At 49.2% G+C, this 20,592-nt stretch overlaps 7 protein-coding genes and 1 non-coding gene across 8 annotated transcripts; 4 read left to right on the plus strand and 4 right to left on the minus strand.

The window, feature by feature from the left end:
- Nucleotides 1-521: 521 nt before the first annotated feature.
- AO090113000058 (uncharacterized protein) lies at nucleotides 522-3,679 on the minus strand (the record flags this gene model as incomplete). The annotated part of the gene is made up of 5 exons (XM_023237795.1): nucleotides 522-1,249; nucleotides 1,325-2,195; nucleotides 2,248-2,313; nucleotides 2,368-3,136; nucleotides 3,186-3,679. The coding sequence occupies 5 exons, from the start codon at nucleotides 3,677-3,679 to the stop codon at nucleotides 522-524; spliced, it is 2,928 nt and encodes a 975-aa protein (XP_023092588.1).
- Nucleotides 3,680-4,430: 751 nt separating this feature from the next.
- AO090113000059 (uncharacterized protein) lies at nucleotides 4,431-6,410 on the plus strand (the record flags this gene model as incomplete). The annotated part of the gene is made up of 8 exons (XM_023237796.1): nucleotides 4,431-4,692; nucleotides 4,927-5,235; nucleotides 5,297-5,451; nucleotides 5,517-5,626; nucleotides 5,681-5,768; nucleotides 5,828-5,939; nucleotides 6,008-6,154; nucleotides 6,367-6,410. The coding sequence occupies 8 exons, from the start codon at nucleotides 4,431-4,433 to the stop codon at nucleotides 6,408-6,410; spliced, it is 1,227 nt and encodes a 408-aa protein (XP_023092589.1).
- Nucleotides 6,411-8,205: 1,795 nt separating this feature from the next.
- AO090113000060 (uncharacterized protein) lies at nucleotides 8,206-8,664 on the plus strand (the record flags this gene model as incomplete). Its single annotated transcript, XM_001824202.1, has 1 exon — nucleotides 8,206-8,664. One exon carries the CDS (start codon nucleotides 8,206-8,208, stop codon nucleotides 8,662-8,664), a length of 459 nt encoding a protein of 152 aa, XP_001824254.1.
- Nucleotides 8,665-9,631: 967 nt separating this feature from the next.
- Nucleotides 9,632-11,688, plus strand: AO090113000061 (uncharacterized protein; the record flags this gene model as incomplete). Its single annotated transcript, XM_001824203.1, has 5 exons — nucleotides 9,632-9,873; nucleotides 9,957-10,570; nucleotides 10,631-10,883; nucleotides 10,951-11,073; nucleotides 11,127-11,688. 5 exons carry the CDS (start codon nucleotides 9,632-9,634, stop codon nucleotides 11,686-11,688), a joined length of 1,794 nt encoding a protein of 597 aa, XP_001824255.1.
- Nucleotides 11,689-11,861: 173 nt separating this feature from the next.
- AO090113t00001 lies at nucleotides 11,862-11,932 on the minus strand. The gene has a single exon. It is a non-coding gene; the product is annotated as a tRNA-Gly (tRNA).
- A 703-nt stretch (nucleotides 11,933-12,635) lies between these two features.
- Nucleotides 12,636-13,949, minus strand: AO090113000062 (uncharacterized protein; the record flags this gene model as incomplete). The annotated part of the gene is made up of 5 exons (XM_023237797.1): nucleotides 12,636-12,703; nucleotides 12,756-12,863; nucleotides 12,923-13,030; nucleotides 13,085-13,566; nucleotides 13,606-13,949. The coding sequence occupies 5 exons, from the start codon at nucleotides 13,947-13,949 to the stop codon at nucleotides 12,636-12,638; spliced, it is 1,110 nt and encodes a 369-aa protein (XP_023092590.1).
- Nucleotides 13,950-15,511: 1,562 nt separating this feature from the next.
- On the plus strand, nucleotides 15,512-17,184 carry AO090113000063 (glycoside hydrolase family 75 protein; the record flags this gene model as incomplete). Its single annotated transcript, XM_023237798.1, has 8 exons — nucleotides 15,512-15,778; nucleotides 15,831-15,896; nucleotides 15,963-16,099; nucleotides 16,152-16,312; nucleotides 16,375-16,605; nucleotides 16,691-16,816; nucleotides 16,916-17,026; nucleotides 17,114-17,184. 8 exons carry the CDS (start codon nucleotides 15,512-15,514, stop codon nucleotides 17,182-17,184), a joined length of 1,170 nt encoding a protein of 389 aa, XP_023092591.1.
- Nucleotides 17,185-17,493: 309 nt separating this feature from the next.
- optD (small oligopeptide transporter, OPT family) lies at nucleotides 17,494-19,893 on the minus strand (the record flags this gene model as incomplete). The annotated part of the gene is made up of 3 exons (XM_001824206.1): nucleotides 17,494-17,789; nucleotides 17,842-19,689; nucleotides 19,740-19,893. 3 exons carry the CDS (start codon nucleotides 19,891-19,893, stop codon nucleotides 17,494-17,496), a joined length of 2,298 nt encoding a protein of 765 aa, XP_001824258.1.
- Nucleotides 19,894-20,592: the final 699 nt, after the last annotated feature.

A 20,592-nucleotide genomic window follows, 5' to 3' on the forward strand; every position in this document is an offset into this window, starting at 1 on the left:
GACTTTGTGGATTACTTGATTATCGTCAAGAACTTCGTAGCTTGGGTCAATTTAAATGATAGCAATCACTACTGTTTCGGGTTGCAGGATCCACGCACCGAGAGCCGTGTATACGGGGTAGCACACTCCGGACACTACGCTCCCAAACCTGCGGGGAATTATGGGGAGGTGGAGACGCACATCAGAGCTCGACCCTTGAATGTGCGAAGTTTCACAAGCTAAGCTGGCCATTCCCTCTCCCATTTGTGGAATATTCCATGCCAAGGCGCCGGGCATATGGGAAGTGTCTATAGGAGTGGGTAGTGGCTATGCAAAGAACTTGCTTCGGTACTGGATCCCCCGAAGTTTATAGACCCTCACTAACTGACTTCAAAGCTAACTATCGGGGATGTGGCATCCTTTAGCCCGGTGGACAACCTGGCCATACCACTATCAATCAAGATCACACTTTTGCTTCATTTAATTCGCTTGGCATCTTAGCTACACAGATTCGTACAAATTATGCCCAACCTCTTAGGCTCTTAGGCTCCTCCCACTAGCGTCCTCTCCGGCAGACCAAGATAACTGTCCAAATAGCCCTCTAATGCAAGAACAATCTTCTCCAGATATACCTCTGGCGAATTTACCCTCCACTGAAGTGTATGCGGACCCGGTTCAAGGGCTGCAATCTCAACATCCCTCGTCCAAACATGGTCCGCCACAGCCTCGGTCCATCCAGTAGGCATATCCCCGGGTTCTTCAGGTTCACCTAGCAGTCTTGTGAAATTTGCCTCTTGACCATCGATCGATAATGAGAGTTTCATTGGAAGATCTGGGTCCGTGTCGAGCGCGCCATTGACGTAGATGGTGGCATTAAATGGGTCAGTCGAATTGAAGAGGTAGAAATCATATTCGACCCACGCATCTTTTGCGTCTTCTTCGGATTCTCGGGCTTGCATGTACGGCCGGAGTGCGATAGATCCGGAACGAGATCGCGACCCCAGATACTGTATATGTTTGAAAGACACAGCATGCGAGGAAGAACGCTGGAAATGCGGGCCTTCGAGTGAAACGAAGCCGCCTGACTCGGGGAATCCGGTGAAGTCGGAAGGGACGCGGTGGTTACGGATGGGGATGTGGATTAGATCGAAGTATGGCGAAGGTTCCCATTCTACCCGTAGCTGGATTGTTTCAGTAAAGTTGCTTGGAACGGCGGGCCAATCGATGGAGACTACAATGCGTTCTTCGGGGTGTTCTTTTGAAAGCGTGCCTGATGTCTGCGAGACATGGACCCATGAGTAGGGAGTCGAGATAGACTACTTGAGTGGCTTGCGATGGTCCCCACGGTGGAAGAGCTCGATGAGCCGTGATTCTGGACCATATGGATCCATAAGTGGAAGCATGGGTGCAAGGCCCTCCTCAGTTGGCAGGGAGGGATTGATAGACCCGCAGATCCGACCTTGCCGATACGCACTCAGCGACTGCTCGGCGTAGATACCCAAGTTACCGAAAGCATAATCGAAGTCCTGTCGTAGCTGCACATAGGATAGATTTGCGACAACGTCACGTGATGAGGGACGCCAGTCTGCAATCCCCATATCAAACTTGGGCGTCGACATGATGCCCTCCCATTTGCCATCTGCGAGGCTATCATACTCCAGCGCCAGGTCGTAATCTTCCTCGAAGTACTCGAGTACCTGTCCCGCTACTAAGTTCGCTGAGTTACGGCGTTCGAAGCTGTATTGGCGGTTTCTGCCCTGGCCAATGATCGTCTGGTAGTAATTGAATCCGGCTGTCGCGGGGTAACTTAGGAGATGATAGCAAGCATCACGTCGCTCACTAGGTAAGGACTGTTGAATTTCTTGTGCTTTATCTGCTAGTGTTCTCCACTGGTCGAGTACATGCTCTGCCTCTCGGAAGTTGAGGATGGAATATGTTGTTGGTTCTAGCATTTCGAACTTGCGAAGACCGGCTAGGTGGCTATACTCCATCAACGCCGTTGCAATCTGGTCGGCATATTTCTCACCAAAGTCTCGCGTAGCTAGAGCCTTGAGATATGCGGGTATGGTGTCGAAGTCAAGCCGGGAGGCATTCCATGCAAGCTCCATGGAGAACGAGAGAGGAATTTCCATAGGTTTGATGTCGCCAACATTGATGACCCAAACTCTATCGGCTCCACGCTCATAGGCTTGTGACAGCTCTTTGTATACTTTAGGCTATAGAGTTTAGACAAGAGTGAGGTTCAAGGAGGGATGAGGCGCGACTAACCAGGTTGTTGTTATTCTGCCACTTCCAGCTCTTAGGTCTACCAACGTAGTCAAAGTGATAGTAAAGCTAGGAGCATAGTTAGGAGTTGTAAAGCATCAGTGAACCGGAGAGGGAACTTACCCCAATACCACCAGACCTCTGCCGCTCCTCTTTCGTAGGAAGCCGTTGGACATTACCCCAATTATCATCGGAGAATACCAATGTCACATCATCAGGAGGAACCAGACCTGCAGCGTAATAAGTCATAACCTCTTTGTATACTGTCCATGCCTGCAGAGAGGTATCGTTTCCATGGTACTTGGCAAGCAGCTCTCGTTGAGTGCTGAACACATCCTCCAGCACGGCAATAGGATCGTCTGCTTCGATAGGGCTATCATTTTCTCCGCGCATGCCTAGTGTAAAGTAGGTTTCATTATCACCCGCACGCCTAACACCTTCTTCCATGAACCTGATGACATTCTCCTTGTTATTAACCCAGTCCCAGCCGCCCGGTGTGGGGTCTTTCTTCCACTCATTAGAAGAGCGCTGCATGGGCTCGGTGTGGCTAGTTGACACAACAATCCCGTAATCATTGGCAAGCTGCTGATTTCGCAGGTCATCCGTAAAGAAGATTCTGCCAGGAGTAGGAATAAAGGACCCCCACATAGCAGGCCAGAGAAAGTTGGCTTTAAGACGGATCAGCAGATCAAAAACGTGCCCGTAGAACTCAGCATTGAAGGTATAGTCGTCGACATTGCCATGCTTCGCCCACCATCCTGTCAAGGCGGGTGCTTCGTCGTTGATGAATATTCCGCGGTACATGACGCTAGGCTCGCCTTGTGTTGTAGTTTTGCTCAGGGCATAGATTTCCTTGTGTTTTGTGACAGGCACATCGGCCCACCAATGGAGGCTAGGGGTTTAGTTAACCTCTGCAGAGATGTATTGAGAATGCAATTCACGGGGACTTTCCAATCTGCTCGGAGAGCGTAAAGACACCGAACATAGTACCTCGTTTGTCACTACCAACGATTACAAGACCATGCTTGAACCCGGGCAGAGGATTATCGACGACAACAGTGCGATAGGTCTCCCATTTACCACGGATATCATCAACAATGATCTTGCCCTCCTCTTCAAGCCGCGATACCAATGGCGAGTCGACTGTCGCCGCTATAATAACTAACCCGGAAGTAGACAATTCTCCTTCCGCAACTAATACTGTTTCATCCCAAACCAACACGCGATGTTCGACATCAGTGACTTCCTTCAGGTCACTGGCTAAACTGTCCGCAGCAATCTTGACACCGACGGGATCGCTCGCATCTCGCAAGATTGGAGCATTTCCAAACTCAATGGAACCATCTATAGGTTCGAATGCAACTAGTTTCTCCTCTAACAGGGCAAACGCAATTCCAATTAGGGCAAGGATGACTAGGGAGTAGTAACCCTTCATTTTGCTGTTCGGATTAATCTGGTATGGTAGCAAGTCCAGATAAAATCTAGTCGCCCATTGATCCTAGCGAAGTAGGAGTGCATAAGAAGAGTAATGATATAACTATACCCACCCACATAGGGCTAGAGCAAGATAGCTTGGTGCCCCCACGCCTAAACAGCATTGCAAAACTTGGTTCGTGGAAAATGGACACCGAATCCTTTATGCCGCTTAGCTAATACGGAGCTGTGGTAAGACCCTGCACTAGATTCTATCATTCGTCTGCTTAGCACCAAGTGAACTGTGATCAGACAATCATCATTTAAGCTGCTTGGCCTTGCGAAAAGTATGGGGCTCCAAGATATTTCCCCACGCGCTAGCTGGAACCCCTCAACAGAGCTTGCCCCAAGTTATACGCTAGTCTGATATCCTTAGTACAACGGTTGCAGGTCGGGTACTGCTTTTCTGCTTGGCATTCGGTAATCGAGCAGTAACCGATTCAGCCAACACGACTTCTACGCCAAATAGCATGAAACCTAGGATGAATAGACCTCTCGCTCGGGGTAGTGCTCTGCCGATGTTGTGGGGTTGAGTTGGACTCTAACTCTTGGGGCCAAGAAGACTCCGTATTGGGATTCGCGGCTTTGAATGGCGAATAGGATAAAGGGTACTTAAAGGACGCTGTGTCGAATGTAGCACTTCGTGTTCCTCGCCGTATATGCTCTACTTGACTATTTGGCAACACCGTGGACAGTCTTATAGTTAATATACCATGGCGGTTCGAAGATTAGCGTCTACTCTCTTAGCACTTGCTGCTTGTGCCAATGCTAAGTGGATAGTTCCCGGCGCACGATGGTATGATACCGATGGCAACCTCTTCAATGCTCACGCTGGAGGGCTCTGCGTAGACCAGGAAACTGGGAAGTTCTACTGGTTCGGGGAGTACAAAGTCGAGGGTCAAGTTGAAGGTGGTGGGTTCTCCGTGTATAGCTCTGACGACCTTGCTACCTGGGAGTCTCACGGGCTCGCTCTAGGTGCGTTTCGAGTTTCCAATAGATTGGCGTAATTTTAACAGGTCATAGAGCCCATTGAAAATCATACCTATATTTCGCCGCATAACCGTATCCAGCGTCCAAAGGTCCTATACAGTGAAGAGACCGGTCAATATCATGTAAGGTCTGCCATCTTTCACCTAACAACAGCCCCGTTAAGTACCAGATAGATGTGGTGGCACGCCGACGATGACAAGTACTCTTGGCTCCTTCAAGGTCTTGCGACCTCCGACAATATCGCTGGGCCCTATACATTCGTGGATGCTACCTCTCCGTTGGGTAATTGGTCCCAAGACTTTGGCGCGTTCACGGATTACAAGTCGGGTAACTCGTACGCTCTCTACTCGAACGGTGATAGCGTTGAGGGCCGTGACGTCTACCTCAGCAAATTCAACAGCAACCTCACGGCTGTTGAGGAGGTTACTTACCGTTTCCCCAAGTATGACTTTGAGGCGCCTACTATCCTGCAAACGGAGAATAGTTACTATGCACTTATGAGTCATAAGACCGGATATCGGCCTAATAGTATGTTCTTTTCCATCCTATTGGGAGACGTTCTGAGGATTTAGGCTGATGTATTATGTAGACGTGGTAGCATTGCGCGCTGACAAGCTCGAGGGCCCGTGGTCCCAGCCATTCTTCGTTTCCCCGGCATATACCCGTACATTTAGTACACAGTCTGGATTTTCTTGGAGAATCCAGGGGACTAAGAAGACCACATACTTGTATATGGCGGACCAGGTATATCTTTCACCTTGCTTACTGGTTGCAACTCCTAGCACTGACAAGATCTAACAATCTTGTAGTGGGACATGAACACGCTCTGGGAGAGTCGCAATGTATGGCTTCCTATTGAGATTGATGATCGTGAGGGTAGCTTGAAGGTAGTTTGGCACGATGTTTACGATCTGAACGTGTAAGTGCATGCTCCACTTCTCTTCCCAGTCCAAGTACTGATTGTTACGTGTAGCAAAACTGGTGAATGGAAGCCCATCAAGGGAGAGACTTATATCTCAAAACATGCAAAGACCTCCGGAGATGCGTACCTACAAGAGGCAGTGAGTTCACAATAGCATATCAATCAAGTAGTCCTTACACTCACGGGTTCTTAATACAGACATTCGCTAGCGAGCACCGGATAGCTACCGGCATCTACGGCAATGACAGCACAATCACCTTCACTGTGCAAGGCCAAGGTCAAGACCAATGGGTATCCTTCTATCACCAAAGTATGTCATGATATTCCCTTGCCTTCCTATTACCAGGCCAATTACACACTCATTAACCAATATCCTAGACATTGATGACATGGGATTCGGTGATCAGCCAATGGGCCAACCCGACCGCATTAACGGCACCTGGCAACTCCGGCGCATCAGCAGCGTCGTAGTAAACGGTGACACAGAGAACGTACACACGTTGTACCAGAAGGACACGCATAAGGGTATTATTCTCTCCACGCCGCTTCTGTTGCCGTTGAAGAAAGGGGAGAACACGATTACTGTTGGCGGGCTGTGGAACGGGTTTAATTATAAAGGAGCGGATTTGGATCGGATTGTGGTGTATCCGCCGGAAGGGGTGAAGAAGAGGTGGTTTTGGTAGAGTGACGAGGATCTGATTAGCATCAAGCTGTTTATTAAGCTTGCTACTCAGCAGGGACCTCCCTGTTGCACATTGGGGACACCCTACACCTTCTGTGATTACCTGGCTGTGTTACAGTTGTGAATACTTTGTGTATTAATCGTGCGTACTCCGTAATCTGATCGCATTATCTTTCCCTATCCATGAGTGCTGTATTGCCTTACTGATATTTGTACTCTGGGTCAGCAACCACCCTTTTCAAGCAGCAGGTTTACCATATCTCTGTGTCCATGACGAGAAGCAAGTTCTAGTAGTGTGCTGCCATCCCAATATTTGCACCCCGGGTCAGCCCCCTTTTCAAGCGGAAGCTGAACTATATCCGCATACCCCCATCTAGCAGCAGACATCAACGGTGTAACACCGACATTGGATTTGCACTCGAAGTCGGCACCCTTTCCAAGTAGCATTCTCACCACACCTTCATGTCCATTTATAACCGCACATCTAAGGGGCGTTTGACCATCACAATCTCTAGATTCTATATCAGAACCCTTTTCAAGCGACAGTACAACCACATGCTCATATCCCCCCATAGCAGCACATCCAAGAAGTGTCCGGCTGCTACCATCCCTCGATTCTATATGGGCATCTCTCTCAAGTAACAGTCTGACCACACCTTCATATCCATTTTCAGCAACTGTTCCAATGACTGTCCAGCTACCTTCAGATAAGATATCACAACCTTTCTCAAGCAGCAGCATCACTATATCCTCATGTTCTGCGTTAAAGGCATGTCTTAGTGCTGTTCGGCCCTGACGATCCTTGGATTCTAGGTCACAGCCTTTTTCAATGAGCAGCTTAGCGATATGTTTATGTCCATATTAAGCAGCTAATATCAATGGGGTTTCCCAATCACCAGCTCGGCACTCCACATCGGCGCCTTTGTCAAGTAGTGTTTCCACAGCTGATTTATATCCTCTCTCTGTATACCATAGCAAAGATGAGCTTCCGGAATACTTGATGTTATATGTATATAGAGGGCCCATTTGTTGAATGCCATAGACTCGGGGGTGCGTTAATAGAAAAGAAAGGATATCCTTCTCATTGTCTAGACTTTCAGTGATGAGAAGGAGTAACTCATCTGGAAGCTCGACGAGAGGCATTGCAACAGAAAGTGTAAGAGAAAAGCTTTTCAGCGTTGGTGTATAAAAGTGTTCACTTCAAGGATTCAAGATAAGGCTATGTGCCGGAAAGGTGGAGAGGAAAGAGTTTTCCCTCGGATAGGATCTTCAATCTCCAATCTAAATGGGAGCCCTAAGCCATAGACGGAGAGATCGTCGCCTTGCAGGGATACGTGGGGCTGTGGAGAAAGTAAGGCAGGTGAGGCGCTTAGGCGACAACAAGAGATAAAGAATCAGGACATTAGTGCATATAAGATAAACTAGTCAGAAGTACCGACCAGGATGGCAGATCACACAAGTAATGTACGTTGGCTATGACATCCTTATCAACCCAGGATATTACCACGCTATGCATGCATCCATTATCTCCCAGCACAAACAAAATAGACGCTAGAGCAGGCAAACAAAGAGAAGGAATCATCCCTGGCTCCTTGAACAGCACTATTGGTGGTAGCAGCGATTTGGGGCCTTTTCTGTCAACCAACCCCGCGCCTTCCCACCCACCCGTGAGATGCCATATTACCATATAAGTCGGCTTTCGCCCATTGCCCCAGCTCATCTCAGTTCTCACATTCTTGATTTTCAAGTTCAGGTTACGCATCTTCCTCCTGCAACAGTTGACAATGGCTCCCCAAAAGCAACTTGTCCTCAGGCTCACCTCCTTCCGCATAAGAAAGAAGGTATCTCCGAGAAGGACTTCCATGAGACAGCATGATGGCAATTTTTCCTGATCATGGTAGGCCTGTCAGTCACTTCTCTTCTCACTGCGGTTGAATCTACCGTTACATCGACTGCTCTCCCCACTATCTCGCGCGATCTACATGCGGGAGTGTATAACATCTGGTTTGCAAGTGCAGTCTTTCTGTTGAGGTTGGTCCCCGCTTCGCCCTCATCATTTACAGACCGAATAACCATGGCCTTGTCAGCACCGCGTTTCAACCGCTTTACGGACAGCTTGCCGACGTTTTTGGTCAACGATGGCCCCGCTGTCGCCCTGCCTGCTTCGGGAAGTGGCATCAGCGGTGGTGCGAGCTCATCTCGGAAGCGCCAATCTGCTGGTCAATATTGCCTTCTGTTACCTTATTACTTTGCACCAACGAGTGCAAGTGACAGCGCTTATCTTCATAGTGTTTCGGTGAGCTCCTCCATCGGACCCTTCATCGGAGGCGCTCTCACGCAGCACGTCACCTAGCGGTGGTTATTCTATATCCGCCTTCCCATCGCCGGGACCGCCATAGTGTTCATAGTCCTCCTTTTGACGGTCAAGTCCAAGAGCCAATCAATCTTGGCGCAGAGGATGCGATTCGGGATACTCGCGGAATGATGTCCAACGACCCACATTTTTTAGCATGGGCAACTCATATATGACTCAGACGGTTACTCCTACAGCGTGTGATTGGAGACCACTTTCTGCACTACGATGGGTAATAGCCAGCTTCGAGCAAATACGAATCACTTAGTAACTATGGATGTTCAAGCATGTCAAGGGTAGTTCAAGAGCCTGCTAGAATATCGCAGCGGTTGATTTGCGCCCAGGGCAGAATCAGTGGGGCACTTTTACCTCATAACTAGACGCGTCCGCGTTTCGAGTCGCAGAAGAACATTTCATTACTAGACTAGCGTCTTGGGATGCCGGTGTTGCAAGACTCGACTAGCCTTGCTCTATATGAAATTCAAATCTTAGTTTGTTGAGATCATCTTACAGTCGGCAAACCCCTACATACTTTACTCTTTCCAGTAGACTCTATCCTTCAAATACTCCCCTTGGACTGCAGAATATCGATCCACGAATGCAGAGGTCATTCAAATATCTGGGGATACATACCTGAAAACATTTTTATTACTGCCGTTCTCGGACCCTTGGCGCCAATCCCGCTTTTCGTATATCAATTTTTAGTCCCATGGTAGCGTTGCGCTAAAACCAGTACATAATACATTATTGGGCAAATTGTGTCCGTAAATCTTATCTGATCATCTGATAGGGGAAGTAAATGCACGCTTGGAGCACTTATTGCTGTGCCGCTCTTGGCTACTGAACTGAGACTGCAGTGCGCCGTAAATCCCTTTGCATATGTGAACTTCGCCTGTTTGTCCCCTCTTTTACCCATACCCCGTCGTCGATCTAATCCTACACTTTCGTGTTCCTGCATCCGTCAGCCATGAGCGGCTCTCCTTCCAACGGCATGCCAAAGACCGTCGTGCCGAGCCAGATTGAACCCGTTGTCAGTGCGGTGGAGGTTACGGAACAGAATGCAGGGTCCGATCGCATCGTGCAAGAGCCCTCCAGGGATGGCCTAAGTATCTCAGACAAGGATTCCGCCTTGTTTCAAGGCGGTGTTCAGCGAGTGAGAGCGATCACTTCCTTATGGTCGAAGAATACGATGTGGCTCATGTTCGTGCTGTGAGTCCTACCCTCAATGGATGCTGTGTACCAGCCATCTTGTGCGCCAAATGGGACCAGATCAAATACTTACTCTCATGCAGTCTTTACCTTGTCTCTTTCGTAGACATGCTTCTAGTCTCCGTCCAAACCTCGCTGAATCCATACATCACGTCGTCATTCCATAAGCACGGCCTACTCACAGTTGTCAGCATCATGTCCACCATTCTCGGCGGCTCCTCAAAGCTCACTCTGGCCAAAATAATTGATATCTGGGGACGGGTTGAAGGCTTCTTATTTATGCTTCTGATTGTCGTGATTGGACTGATAATGAAGGCTACCTGCAAGAATATCGAAACCTACGTCGCGGCGCACACATTATATTGGGTGGGACATATTGGTATGATGTATGTGGTTGATATCATGCTGGCCGATATGACAACCCTCAAAAGCCGAATGATTATGCTGGGCATCAACGGAACCCCGAGTATCGCGAGCACGTTTGCTGGGCCCAGGATCGCAACTTTATTCTACATCAATCTCGATTTTCGCTGGGCATTTGGCGCTTTCGCAATCATGATCACTGGTACTTCCATTCCTGTTGTGGGTGTTATGCTGTACATGCAGCGGAGGGCCCAGAAGGTTGGTATTTACGAGAAGACGGTCTCTGAGAGGAGTTGGTGGCAATCTATCATTCACTATTTCATCGAATTTGACGGTGTGTGATTCTTTTGCATTTCGTATTTGATATTGTCTATGGCTAACGAAAGATCTCTAGTGATCGGAATTGTTTTGATAACGGCGGTGTTTTCCTTGATTCTTCTCCCCTTCAGTCTTGCCTCGTACGCCCCCAAGGGATGGGCAAGTGGATATATTGTTGCGATGGAAGTACTCGGGGTGGTTTGTATCCCCGCATTCTATGCATGGGAGAGATACCTTTCTCCCGTCCAATTCCTCCCTTGGAAGTACTTGAAGGAACCGACTATCATTGGGTCTTGTCTTCTATACTGCGTCATGTTCACCTCCTGCTTGTAAGTCTTCCCTATTGGCCATAAAAGCCCATCATGTGCGCTTAACACCATGCTAACAATAAACCAGCACCTGGAACAGCTACTTCAGCTCGTACCTCCAAGTCGTCCACAGATTAGACATAACAACAGCCAACTACGTCCTCAACGCCTTCTCCCTAACCTCCTACATCTTCAGCCCAATCTTCGGCCTGTAAGAAACCCTACACCCCCCATCACCACATAAGCACCATCTAACAAGACCAGTTTAATCCGTTACACCGGCGAATTCAAATGGACCGTGTTCACCGGCATCCCCATCCTCCTCCTCGGCACTGCCCTTCTAATCCCTTTCCGCCAACCCACCACCCACGTCGGCATCATAACCATGACCCAAATCCTCGTCGGTCTGGGCACATGTATATTCACAGTCTGCGGCCAATTAGCCATCATGGCGCCCGTCACACACCAAGAGATCGCCGTCGTCGTCGCAATCTGGGGGTTATTCGGCTCGATCGGTGCGGCTGTCGGGTCTGCTATCGCCGGGGGTATGTGGAATAATATCCTCCCTAGCGAACTGTATAAGAGACTCCCTGATGAGAGTAGGAATATCAGCGCTACTATCTTTAGTGATATGGTCATGCAGATGTCGTATGCTGATGGAACGCCAGAAAGGGAGGCAATCGTCGGGGCTTATGCAGATGTACAGAGGAAGATGGTTATTGCGGGGGTCTGTTTTGTTCCGCTTTGCGTGGCGTGTGTTTGGGTTTGGAGGGATATCAATGTGAGGAAGTTGGAGACAGAGCAGACTAGGGGGAATGTTTGGTAGTATCGTGTATTTGGTAGGGTAGGGCTAAAATCGTGATGTATCCGAGGTCTACGGCGGTAGTAGTTCGGAGTGTAGGGTGCGCGAAAAGGCAACAGAGGACCTCAGCCAAGACTATTCAAGTGGATATTTCAAGTCATTTGGGGAGAATGAAGCAAAAAAGAACAAAAAGAAAGTGCATCATCCGTGAATCGAACACGGGCCTCATCGATGGCAACGATGAATTCTACCACTAGACCAATGATGCTTGGCAGAGAACCAGTAGGCTAACCTGACTAGTTTACATTCTATTTGTTTGAATTTATGTATATAGTCCCAATGATAATATTCTGGGGAAGTTGGACAAACCCTACCTACAGTACTACTAGATATATATAGTAGCCGGCAATAACCACTTCGCCGTGTCTCTCCTACGGAAAAGCACAAGCATGAAAAGATCAAAAACCAAAAAAGCCAGTGAAAGAAAAAAAAAATTAAAACCGGTAATATAACGGATATAGAACGAATATAGAACAGTACGGCAGCCTCGCCTACGGCCTTACTCCCCTACATGAGCAGCCTCCAGGCAAGATCTACCAGCGAGCACGCCTCGTTTTCTGTTTGTTTCCTTATCATTTCAATAACATGCCCAATATTCTGCATACAGTATTATATAATTCCGCTGGCGTTGTTCGCCGGATTGTGGTGTGGGGTCGCTGTGCCTTTTGTTTGTTCAGCACTTGCTTTGGTGTTTTGTCCGTCGTTCGGTGTATTTTTCTCTACGAATACTGTCTAAGAGGGTTACTGGCTTGAAACAGGGTATCTTTACTCTATCAGATTTTGGCATTGGGATAGATTTACATCACTCAGATTGCTCATATCATACATTGCTATGTATCGCATTCTATTCATACCAAGCCATCAGATATTCACCCCAATGAGAGGGAACAATCAGATCCTAATACATCAGATCAGGCACAAACACCATTGGTGCAGGCAAGCTCATCGGAGCAGTCATCATGAGAGCTGCACTTGGCACCTACAAACACTGAGTTAATAAGATCAACATACATAAGAAGGAAGATACATACCGGCACAGTGGCCCTCCCAGGAACAAGTCACGGCACTGTTAGCAGTGCACTTTCCGTTCTTGCAGACAAGCTCGTCGGAGCAGTCATTCTCTGAGGAGCACGTGGCACCTAAAATACCATCGTTAATACATCCAGTCAAGAAGCCCAGAAGGAAAAGAGAGACATACCTTCGCAGTGGCCTTCCCAGGAGCACGGCACGGCTCCATCAGCAGTGCACTTTCCGTTCTTGCAGACGAGTTCGTCAGAGCAGTCATTCTCCGTAGTGCAGGTGGCACCTGTTCATGCCTGAGTTAGCATTTGACAAAGCACCCGGCGACAAAGAGACGTACCCTCGCAATGACCCTCCCAAGCGCAGGTAGGAACAGGAGTGGGGTTAGAAGTGGCGGTGGGCTTAGGGGATGAGCCGAGTCCAGCAGCCTCCTTGATATCATCAATGGTAGTTCCGATCTGGATGTTGTAGACATAGGTATCGATTTGCACTTCCTCGCCACGGTAAGCGCCAAACTTAGGGTCCGCCTGGCCGGGGAACGTGTTGGCCTTTAGTCTGGTGCTACCGGAGCTGAGGGTCTGCTGCTCGCCATCGAAGTAGAGCTCAACCCACCCCGGTCGGGAGGTGTTGATCACGAGTCCGATGGAGTAGACGGTGTCGGTCTTCAGTTCCTTAGACCACTGGGATACACGCTTCGCGTCACCTGAGGCTTGGTACTGGAGGTTCAGTTTACCGCTTTTAAATTCCAGTGAGAGAGGAATGTTAGCACCGCCGTGGCTGTTAGCAGAGTATTCCTTGCTTTTTGCGGTCAGTATTTGAAATCTAATTTTCGTTTATATATAGAGGAAGGAAACTACGTACAATTGCCAGATCATCAGACTCTGCTGAATAGCTCCCAGGGAGAACTTGTAGCCAATGTAATAGGTCTTATCGACCTCAATCTGATTCTTCAAGGAGTGGTACTCGGCACGGATATAGTCCTTCTTGCGGTGGAAATGCAGCGCAGGAGTGCCCTTTGGATCCTTATCCAACTTGATGTAGAGATCTTTAGTGTTCTCATCGAGTTTAGTATCGCGTACCGATTCGAGATTCCGGAGACCGAGGATAGAGGGGTTATCGCCGCGAGCCGCAGAGAAGTCAACAAGGCTCTTAGCAAGAGCCGGCTGCAGGGCTGCCAGAACAGCGAAGACCTTGTACAGCTGCATTGTGAGATGATGCGAGATGTTCAGTGGTCAACAAGGAGTCTTGAGCCGTTATCCCTCTGGGTCTTCGGTGAATTTATATGCATTTCGGCGAAAGTCCCCCTTCGCCGCCGCCCCTAGTAGGGATATGAAGATTTGAATGCCGAGGCTCTCCTGGAATCCCCATTTGCCGGCATACTGGGAATGTATTTCACGATCATCGCTTAGGAACTCAGCCGATGGCCGTGTGGATACGTGTGCAGAGTCTGAAAAGGTTATAAGCAGTTATTCTCATGCATGCCAAGACCGGACCACTTGGGGCGGCATGCAATGTAACCTCGTATCGTACTGGATCATGGCATGTTCTTTGTCCGGGCCGAGACTGGGCCCAATTAATTAGCCAACAATGCAAGCGTCCAGCCTCTGCAGAAAATGAGCTGTCGCTGTCGCCTGTAGGGTAACACGCTATCACCTGACTCCAATGGCCAATGATTACACATAGAGATAAGCAAAGTTTACGAGTACCTGCATTATGCACACTGAATGCAATGTTTATTTATCCCCCAGCACCACGACTTGTATACGGTTCGTTGCTATCGGAACCTTTTTTTCGCATGTGGACCTCGGGGAAATCATTTGATAAGATATTAACTGGATTCGGCAATCGCTCTCGCTTCGCGCCGTAGTTCGTCCACTCTCCACTCTGAAACTCCACATTGTACCAATTGGCCTTCATATCGCGCCGTTAGCATTAGCGTCGGGGCGAGACCCCTGAGTGAAGTCCGCTAGATATTGACACCTACCTATTCAGGAATCTCCATAGAGTTCCTATACCAGTCTAACGCAGCGCTATAGCTACACCTGCATGAAGATGTTGCTAGTAGATTCTGACAGTTCTGGAAAATGGTCTGACCTTTGCCCTCCATGGAGCAGAGGTCCTTTTTCTTTGTTCTGTGACACTCGTGTTGCACAACCAATTTAACCTAACATTAACCCTGTCAAAAGGTGTCATCCTCAGAAGCTAAGTGTCCTTTAATGTGGCTGGAGATCATATCCGGCGGATCTATACAACACTAGCCATGGAACCAATTTTGGGAAGACTAATGAATAACCCCCAACTGTGGAGCCCCCATCGGAAGCCTGCCGAATCGGCAGTGCCGACAGACTATAGATTTTTAGTATGCAATGGGGAAAACAACTCAAGCACTTTCATATGATCCTTCTGCAACTAGTGGTCCGCATGCTTCATTCTCGCAGCATGACAGGACAACCAAGTGAAACATACCACTTAGCCATTGGAGGCGTTCCAAAATGCTACCTTCGCGTAGCAGTGGCTAGAGCTCCGGCGAATCAACAATTGTCAGAGAGTACTATATCCGCCCAGACTCGGTCTCGAAACGGCCGGGAAATTAGGCCGTAACACACGAAACGAACTCTAAGTAATCGAACAAAGGGACGTTCCATACAGGATAACCAATTTCCTACACCTCGATTCCACTATAAATCCACCATGGCGCCCATGTCAACAAGCACCTTACGTCTACAACCACAGTCTTGCTTTCCTGTCGAGTACGGACCTATTCAATATGCCTATCAAGAGCTTTGCTAGCCGCCTTGCCCTCTCCCTGGCCATCTGTGGTACAGCCATGGGCCAGAAGGTCAATGGAGCCGACTACAACAAGCCAGACGGAGGCCCCCCAGCCAAGTTCTTCCAGGCTTCGAGCTCCATTCCTGTGGCGGCTATCCAGGCTGCTGCTGCTAAGGCCAGCAAGGTTCCCTCTCATGCTACCTATCCTATCGGTCAGGGTAGTACCAAGTCCACTATCCACAGCGACTGGGCGGGCTTCTCTGAGGTAAGTATCGCCTACCACTTCATGAGCATACAGTTGCTAACGCACTAACCAGGGCGCTGCCTTCTCCTTCATCGCCGACATGGATGTTGATTGCGATGGGCTTAACCATGGCTGCAAGGTAAAGATCAGCCCCTGAGACTCCGTTGAGGTTTCTCTCCATCATGAAAGCGTCTAACAAACGCAGGGCAACCCCGACGGCCAAAAAGAAACTAACTGGGGCGCGCTGTCCGCATACGAGGTGCCCTTCATTGTCATCCCTCAGGAATTCCTGGATGCGAATAAGGGCACACTCAAAGGAAACGCCGTCGCTGCCGTTATTTGGTAAGCCAGTTACCCTCCATGTTCTTATTTCTGGCAGGACCTGCTAACACAGTGCCACCTCCAGCAACGGTAAGATGTTCTACGGTATCTTCGGTGACTCGAACGGAGATAGCCCTCAGGTCACTGGTGAAGCCTCCTGGTTAATGGCCAGGACCTGTTTCCCCGAGGAGGACCTGAACGGTAACAAGGGCCACACCGCTGCCGACGTTACTTGTACGTACCTTTATCATTCCCCATGTTTCTCCTGCGCGACATATCCCTAATTACGAAAACAGACATCGTCTTCACCGGTGACAAGGCCGTTCTCCCCAGCAGCGCCCTGAACAAGAACTACATCACCAACTTCGACACCCTCCGCTCGATGGGCGACAGCCTCGTCGGCGCCCTCGCCAAGAACCTCAACCTCGGTGGCGGCGGCGGCAACCCCCCGACCACTCTGACGACAACTAGTATCCCCGAGCCAACAGGCGGCTCCGGCTCCTGCTCCTGGCCGGGCCACTGCGCCGGTGAGGACGATCATAACCCCCCACCCGACTCTTCAGAAGAAAGAGAAGGACAAGACCAAGAAGAAGAATAAACCACTAAACCCAGGATTCAAAAATAAAGGTGCCACATGTTCTTCCAACGACGACTGTTCCGACGACCTCGCCTGCCAGAACGGAAAATGTGCCTCTGACGGATCGGCAGAGACCTGTTCCTGGGAGGGTCACTGCAAGGGTAAGGGATGAAATCATGGTCTTGTTTTTTTTGCTTTATTTTCCTATTGTGGGATTTCGGAGGCTAAAATTTTCTCTCTCTCTTTTTTCTTTTCTTCAGGTGCTACTTGCTCAAGCAATGACGACTGCTCCGATGAGCTTGCTTGCATCAGCGGTATTTGCTCTGTTGATAACGGGGTGGAGACTTGCGAATGGGAGGGCCATTGTGAGGGTATGTGACTTACTGGGGCTTAACGTATCTTAGCCTTTGGTGTGGGTAAACATTTAACTAAACTACTTTGATTGGGAATAACTACAGGTGCCTCTTGCTCTAGTCACGATGACTGCGATGGTAACCTCGCCTGCAAGAACGGGAAGTGCAGCGCCTAAGGGAAGGATATGCGGTCTTTGGGGCTGGGTGTTACACGGGTGACGGATTGGGGATAGGTAAGTTGTTGTGATGGAACTTAATATGCTATATATAGACTAGAGGTGGAGGTGGGGATGGGGAAGCATATGCAGATAGAGGGTTACATATACCCCGGGATGTACAGAAGCTCGCTTGAGCGAAACCCGGGTTCGCCGACCGCCGGTTGCCGGTTGCCGGTATGTACAGTTGCATGATATGTATATATAGCATGATTGGAGAGCCTGTCCTTGTGGCTGGGTATATATTAAGAAATATGAGATGAAGTTCCATCAACTCCAGGTTCCGTTTGCTGGGCCGAAGTACCCGATCTTTGGCATTGGCTTATATGGCACGCCGTCGGCGTCAGCGGTGTTCTGGTATACAGTGTTTCCCCACCAGTCCGGGAATGCGGCACCTGGGTAGGATATGCAGAAGAAGATGACTATTCCGCTGAGCGCGAGGCCCGTGTCGAGGGCTGCGGCGAGGATGTAGTTGTACTTGGTCCACCAGGCGAAGAAGCGGCGTTTGATGAAGTGGTTGAAGATGAAGTTTACGAGGGCCCAGCTGGAGTAGTTTATTCCCGTTGCTGTACGAGTTAGTAAGCCTTGACAGTGGTGTGGGAAGAAAGACGAGCTCACCTGGAGGAACATTAGCCGTTCCTGTGAAGATAAGAGGCCAACTGACGTATTTCCAGTACTCTTTCTTGGTGATTTTGTACAAAGCATACGTGACGAGTGGGGCAATAGCGCCGATCCAAAAGAAGTGGAGCAACGAAGAGTAGATCTGCCCGACCGAGTAGAGACGCCGAGGGCCGACGAGGCCCCATATAACCGAGGACGAGTAGACCGTCCTACCATTCGGGCAGGAGAAACCATCTGGTTGGTCTTCGGAACAAATATCTGATATGTGGCCCAGCATCCAGATAGTGACACCAGCCTGTGTCAGGGCACCGAGAATAGTAGCTAGGCCCTGGGCTAAAAAGAGGCTTCGTGGGGGAATCTTGAGGTAATGGCCGAGTTTCATATCCATAGCGAAGTAGATACCCTGGCCGACGACGTCTGTGCTAAGAATTTTAAAGATCATGTTAGCAAGGGGTTTGCCCTCGAACATGTAGCCGCCGATGAATTCGGCTAGAACGTTCAGTTGGTTTGCGTTGACGTTGGTGATCCCCTGGACAATGCCGCAGGGTATCATGTATATGGCGGGGATGGCGAGGGCTAGGAAAATACCATAGACGGGGAGTTTGGTTTTGTACACCTCAACCATGGCGATGGAGATGGCGGTCATAGCGACAATGATGGCAGCGTACCAGTACCATGGGGTCTTCTTGTATGATTTCATCAGTCGCGCATGGACGTCGAGTCTATTTTTCCCTCGGAATGCAGCCCAGATATCTTTGTAGTGCCAGACGCCGATGTGAGTGAGCACACCAGTGATCGAGGCGAAGGACAAGCCGTAGACGAAAGCAAATGTGGCTCCCAGGTACGGTGGAGAATAGCTTTTGTACGCCTCAAGGTCCAATGTGCTCTGTGGGCTGATCACACGAGCTGTGTCATAAACGGCGCCGGTTCTGTCGTACACATCGCTGGTCATCAGAGGGAGATATGCTGTGAACCAAGTGTTCGTATAAAAGATCCCCGGAACCACGATCCAGAAGAAAGCTGCAAACCCGGCAAATACATTTACAGCCGCCCACGACGGGGAGAGAAGCGGGTTTGTATTGTACGCGACCTGACTCCAGTCGAAGGTAATAGGGCTCAGTCCTAGGCCGGTTTGCATACCAAATAATTGGTTCACCACAGCATTGCGCGGCGCGATCCAGCAGATCCAGGTAAAATAGGATAGCGCGGTGAACATCAGTCCTGGGAAGAAATACCATATGAAGCCACCAGCCGTCACATATAGGAAGAATCGTAAGCGGGATATTTTCCAGCCATTGGCAACTGAATTTGCTCGTGAATGGAGTGTCTCCAACATGGCGCAGTTGGACAATACCTGGGGCCAGATGATGCTAGCTGGCTCGACAAGCCAGGGCGCAGCCAGCCCAGCAACACCGAACCCCAGGAGTTGTGCGCAAAGAACGACCAGAACAGAAAATCCTGCCTTGAGACCGAAGTTGTAGAACTTGGGACTTGCTGCCTGGATAATGTTGGTTGAGTCTGCGCTTCCGTACCCGAACGAGACATTGCTCATGATCACAATCATTGCATGCTCCTTGATATTGAAATAATGGTCTGGGTTAAGGCAAAATGATCCAAGGGGGCCAAGGTTGATTGTTACCGCGGGCAGCACCTTGGCAAGGAAAACGCCACATGGATAGGCAAGCAACTCTGCCACCAACGAGACAATATGTACGGAGGGATATCGCAGGGAGAAAAATTGATTAATACCGGATCCGAGAATCGTGAACACAATACCGAGAAACCACATGCGCACAGTATTAACCGGCAGGTCTGGATCGTCGGTTTCGGGTACGACAGCTCGAACTATATTGCGTTGTTAGCAAAACGCAGTTGAGCACTATGGCGATACACACCCTCAGGAAATGGTGACCGTTCAGATTCATAGTCGTATTCGACTTTTTCGTCAATGCCTTCTGGTAGTTCGTCTAGATGACCCTGCTCTACTTCCACATTCGTAGTGATTTGCGACTTGGCTGTCTTATCGCTTTGCTCCTCTGTGGAAGCCATATCGTTGGTTTCGTCGCTCAATGTCCGCGCGGTTGCGGATTAGTAGAAAAGGAGCCACGCATGGAAGCCAGCATGATCTCGGCCAGGTTATAAGCATTTTAACCGGAAGCTTGAAGTGCTTATCACGGAAGGATTAAATTGTGTAGGAGTCTCTAGTGCTTCTCCTAGTGCTCAGACTAGATAAGAAGCCGCCGCGTCGCTTGTCCGACTGGTAGATAACAGAGATAGAATGACTTGATAGACTCATTTCCCCGCAGGCCTACTGATAAGCCTGTTCGGGTATATATGAAACCTTTCCTAAAATGGAAAGATACGCAGGATATCTCCGGTATCTTATCACGTGACTATTGTAGCCCTACTGCTTTTCTCCAAGTTATGGCATTTCCTTCTCAAATCCATATAGTGATTAGTACGTTATAGAGCCTTACGGAGCTATTGTTGCAACTTTGAATACACTGCTGTCGATCAGAATAATAAGCGATACTCGCATCGAATGCCAAGTGTGCGGGGAAGAACTTGACAGCCAATGGAATGCCATTCGGGATTGCCGACAGCCTCATCATTGCGAAGCCAATATGCGTGCTCGGCTATCTCACGTTTGTTAGGTACGGATTTAGCCTGAGTACTTTGCGGAGAACTACAAGGTTATCAGTTCCTGGTTCGATTATACTTATCTCAATCGCTTTCAAAATATCATAT

Source organism: Aspergillus oryzae, chromosome 5, assembly GCF_000184455.2.
Source record: "Aspergillus oryzae RIB40 DNA, chromosome 5".
NCBI classification, from domain to species: Eukaryota; Fungi; Ascomycota; class Eurotiomycetes; order Eurotiales; family Aspergillaceae; genus Aspergillus; species Aspergillus oryzae.